At 60.9% G+C, this 4,943-nt stretch overlaps 1 protein-coding gene across 1 annotated transcript, besides 1 other annotated feature; it reads right to left on the bottom strand.

Annotated features, from left to right (window-relative positions):
* Tc00.1047053506121.9 (dispersed gene family protein 1 (DGF-1), putative) lies at nt 1-4,708 on the bottom strand (the record flags this gene model as incomplete). The annotated part of the gene is made up of 1 exon (XM_799581.1): nt 1-4,708. A coding segment is annotated over one exon (4,708 nt), but the record flags the coding sequence as incomplete, so codon positions are not given.
* Nucleotides 1-4,943: part of a sequence feature (areas not merged during assembly with more than two copies in the genome that could not be assigned to a particular haplotype) that runs on past the window's edge.

Raw genomic sequence — 4,943 nt, 5'->3', positions numbered from 1 at the left:
GTTCAGCCGCCGTCGTCACCAACCGTCCCGCAACCGTCAGACACCCAGCAACGAACCGGTAGCCGGCGTCAGCCTGCGATAGCAAAGGCACCGACAAACCCGTTGAGCCCATCCTGCAGCCCGTCAGCGTCACCACGCTGCTGCCGTCGATGCTCAACAAAGTTGATTCAGGTTCGTGGAACGTCGCACCCACTCCCAGGTTGTTGTCGCGCCAATCCAACCAACTTGAAAGTTTAAGAGACCATGTCTTGTATGCATAGATAGCGCAGGCCACGGAAGCGCTGTTCCCCACCACGCGTAACACGCTGTAATCCGACACGCTGAATCCGTGGCGCAGATACAGAAGGCTTTTCCCGGAGGACATTGTATTGTTGAGCAGCGCAAAAACAGAGTGATCACTGACACTGAGGGCATTTACGTACAACAGTTGTGCGTATCCATTGAAGCTGCAGTACCGCGTGTACAGCGAGCTGCCACGCACCAGCGTCAGCGTACCGAACGAGTACAAACCAAAACCACCGTACCTCAAGGCATGCGCCTTGACGTTGCTCACCAACAGCGAAGACGCACTCAGCAAAATGTTCTTCAGCAGCACCAATACGCTAAGCTTTCTCCTCCCAGTGTCAAGCAGCTGGACCTCGGAAAATTGCACCGCGTCAACCTCCGTGACGGCGATGTCGCAGTGCTGCGGGAGGGCGAGTGCAAACACAACAACAGAGGACCACATCACCGTCTGGCTCACGCGGATCAGGACGCCTGCTGACTCCGCCGCCTCAGCACCCCCAACAAACTGCAGCGCGGCACCCTCACGGAATGTGCACCCACTGAGCGTGATGTTGATGGGGAGATGCAGCGGCATACTTTCAAAGAAAAACGTGAGCACTGCATCCACGCCGCTGAATTTCACACCCGCGTAGCAGTGGTGCGTCTTCCACATGTTCAGCGTGAGGCTCTTCAGCGTCTGGTTCGCCACGCAGCTTGTGTCACCGTCAACGGATCTCTCCGGTAAGGGCGGCACAACCGTGTCGGGCACCTCGAAGGGAAGGCACGACGCGCCATGCCATCCGTCCTTGCAGCTGCACGAGCACGAGCTGCGGTCCACCAACTCCGTCCCGGGCATGTAGCACGCCGCGTCGTCGTTGCACGTGCCACACCTGAACAGCACCACTTCCCCAGAAAACATGCCGTCGTACGACACCTCCTCATCGCCCTGCAGGTTGCACCCAACCACAAACCGCGCGGGTGACATCACTAGAATGCTCGATGGGAAAAAATTGGCAAAGGCTTTACTCGAGTCCACCTGACGGTTGTATGCAAGCGCCACGGTGGTGCCGCTGCCCGACAGCTTAATTGTGTAAAAGGATTCTGGCACACCTATTACTGAGGCTGCAGTCACATCGTTGCCCTCCACACGCCACTGCGCACCGTCCTCGAGCATCAAAGAACCGTCCAAATACAACAGTGCGAATTTCAAAACCCTCGTGCTGCCAGCAAATTTACAGTCCGCCACTCTCAGCAGCCCCGTGGAGCTCACGGTGGCCAAAAACAAAAAAAAAATGCCATTGACCGCGCTCATCGTGTTGTTCTCGAAAACAAAGTAGCCGCCGTTCCTCAAATGAACACCGTTATAATAAACGGCCGATGTCGTTCTAGAATCCTCCTTCTTTGTTCTCAGCGTATTTCCCTTCACAATGATTCCGCCACCATCAACAACAACAGCAACGGGGAAACAAACTGCAAAAATATTCCCCTCCAATTTGTTGTCAAGCATCAGCAGCGTCGAGTTCTTGCCAAAAGCAAACCTCGGAAAGTGAATAGCGTGGCCCGAGATCGCCACAATTGCACTGCCCACCACCAGTATCTGGGATCTCGCTCCAAAATCACCCTCAAACGCCAATGCACCAGAATCCATCATCGAGGATGTCACGTTCACTTGCACGCGCGCACCACTCCCCCTGATCGATAGACCCACAAGGACGCACTGCAGCAGCGTGATGTTGAGTGTCTGTTGTGGTGCGGCAAAACCCCACAGGTCCAGCACGATCGCGGCGGTGAAGGTCACGTTGACAAAGCACAGACCACGCACACCGGGATCAGGATCGTCCACGGAGCTGATGCTGCCACCGTGCACGCAGCGGACCTCCGTGTCCTTCGCATCGGGTAGCGGGAGCGGGAGCGGCCCAAGGCCGTCCGGAACCGCAGCCGGCAGACACGTGTCTCCGTAGCCGCCAGCAGCGCACACACACGCACAGCCGCTGATGCTGCTCGTCCTCGCTGCAAAGCACACGGCGTCCAAGGCGCACGCGCCACAGTCCAACACCGTCACGGGGGCTCCAATATTGAGCACTTCTCCGTAATCCATCACAGGTGAGCCCCTTGCCTCGTTGCACACGCCGTAGATGATCGGGTGCGCGTCGGATGGTGGTGGCCAGTTGCTCGTCATTTGTGCAATGCTCGACGAGTACGAGCCGTAGTTGAAGTTGTTATGTAGTATCGACCACACACTCCGATCGCGGAACGCAACGCCGTTCTTGTTGGCCACGTGCACGACATAGGCGGTGCGGAACTCGTTGTCGCGGTGCACCAGCCAGCTGCCGCCAGTCACGGTCAGCGTATTTGCAATGAGCATGGCGAAGCCGAGACGGAAAGTGCTGGACACAATCTGCAGCACGCTGCCGCCATCCACTGCAACGTCCCCAAACACACACGCGCCCTTGTAGTATTCGTTGCTCGGCGCACTCCACAAGCTGTTCTGTATGGAGAACACGGAGCCGCCGCTGACACGGAGGTACGACGCAAGAGCGTAAATCACGTGCGACTGCGACCTGATAACGCAGTTGTCCATGTAGAACACACTGGACAGGTTCGCACCGAGGCCGCGCTCCACGAGGATCGCAGCGCACGATTCCCCGCCACACCCCAGCGTCGACCGCGTCATGACAAACCGCGTCGACAGAAGCCGGACGCCGTCCAGGACAAGCGCGGGGCCGTACCGGGATCCCTCGTGGCCACGGGTCGTCGCCACGTACTGCGACCCGCCAACCGTCGCGCGCAGCGTTGAGTTCGCCAGCAGCACTCTCGAGTGCAACGGCATCGCGCCATGCAGCACGATCGTGCCCTCCAGCGACGTCACATTCTTCATGTTGACGAGGGCGTACGGCACCAGGCGCGCCGTGATCTCGCTGAGGCCACCAATCCGCAGCTGCGCGCCGCCCGTAAGCACGCAGTGGCGCAGCGTCACGTTCAGCGGGTCAGCGGACGAGTCCATCGAGCGCAGGTCCACCGCCACGGTGATTGGCCCGCTGAACACCACCGAGTCGAAGCACGCCGTCGCCCACCCGCCGCCAACCGTCACGGACTCCGTCAGCGTCACGCCACTCACGCAGCCCTGCGCACCGCCACCACCGCCGCCGGTCCTCGCGGGCGGAACGTCGAACGGCAGACACGCCTCGCCCACGCCGCCGGCACGGCAGCTGCACACGCAGTCGGAGAACGACGCCGTCAGTGCGTCAAAGCACGCCAGCGCCGCCGCACAGCCGTCGCACGGCACCACGCTCACGGAGGGCAGGCCGGCCATGCGGTAGTCGCCGCTGCTTTGCAGCACTCGGCCGCCGGCACGGTTGCACTGCACCGACACGACGCCGCTCGTGATCGCCGGCCCGGAGACAAGCGTCGCGCCGGTGGCAGCGCAGCGCGCAATCGACACGGTGCCGCCGCTCAGCGTCACCTCCGACAGCGACGCCACCGACGACGCCTCGCCCACCGCCCACACGTCGTGCAGGTCCAGCCACCCGCCGGCACCGATCGTCCGACCGTCGCAGCGCAAAAGCGACGACGCAACAGATCCCTCGACACCCACAAAGCGCAGCACCGAATCAAGCACCGCGAGGCGCTCTCCGAGCACAATGCCGCAGCCGCTACTCACTACCGACACCTTCGTCAGGGAGAAAACTGAGTGGCTCCGCAGACTGAGACACGACGAGGACGCCACACGCATCGCGGACGCGGTCGGACCGCCCGACGCCTCCAGTAAAACGCCGTCAAGCACCACCGCGCTCGACAGCAGGTCCACACCGCCGCCAACGTACACCGCCGACCCGCCCACGTGCGACGACCTCAGCACAGTGTTGCTCACACGCAGCTGCGTCTGCAACAGCGACGTCGCGTACAGCACAAGCGGCGACGCCACCACGTCCGTCAGCCCGCTCAGCTGGGAGTAGCGAATCGGCCCCGGCGTCACAATCGTCGAGTCGCGGACCGTCACGTTCGTGTGTGCCGGCAGGTTGTGCACAAACACGAGCGAGCAGTGGCTCCCGGACAGCCCGCTCACGCTCACCTCCAGGCTCCGGTCAGTCGCCGGCTCGCCGCTGTAGCCCCGCACGTAGATCTGCGCACCGCCGTCGCACACGCAGTTCCTCAGTTCGATGCGCAGCGCGCCGGGAAGCATCGCCGCAACGTCGAACACCACAGCCACACCGTTCGTGATGTACACGCCGTCCATCAGCACCGTGCCCACGGCGCGGCCCACCGTGATGGCTCTGTCCACCGTACCGCCCCGCAGTCGCAACACCACCGCATGCGCCGCGAGCACCCACGCCGCCGCCGCAACCAGCGCCAACACAACGAGCAGCGCCACACGCACAGCCGTAATGGCCCTGCGCCACACACGGTGCCGGCTGCGCGGACACGCACTCACCGCAGACCACATCCACTAACCCAAACAAGTACCAACGGGGCTGTTGTGGTGTGTTAGTCTCGACCCGTCAACCGTAACTCCTGCTTTCAAAATCCTTTTCTACAGATGGCGAATCCAGATACACAATTCCGCCAGATCGTTATCCCACTGCTACTAATCCTAATAAAGCAAGTAATCCCTAACACCTTTAAACGATAGTTGTGAAAGTCAATCCGAAGTATCTCTAACTGCTCAATCAGAGGAGAAA

The sequence above is a fragment of the Trypanosoma cruzi genome (genome assembly GCF_000209065.1).
Source record: "Trypanosoma cruzi strain CL Brener chromosome Unknown tcruzi_1047053506121, whole genome shotgun sequence".
Taxonomy (NCBI): Eukaryota; Euglenozoa; class Kinetoplastea; order Trypanosomatida; family Trypanosomatidae; genus Trypanosoma; species Trypanosoma cruzi.
The sequence above is the reverse complement of the archived record's forward strand: the minus strand, read 5'-3'. Positions and strand labels throughout refer to the sequence as shown.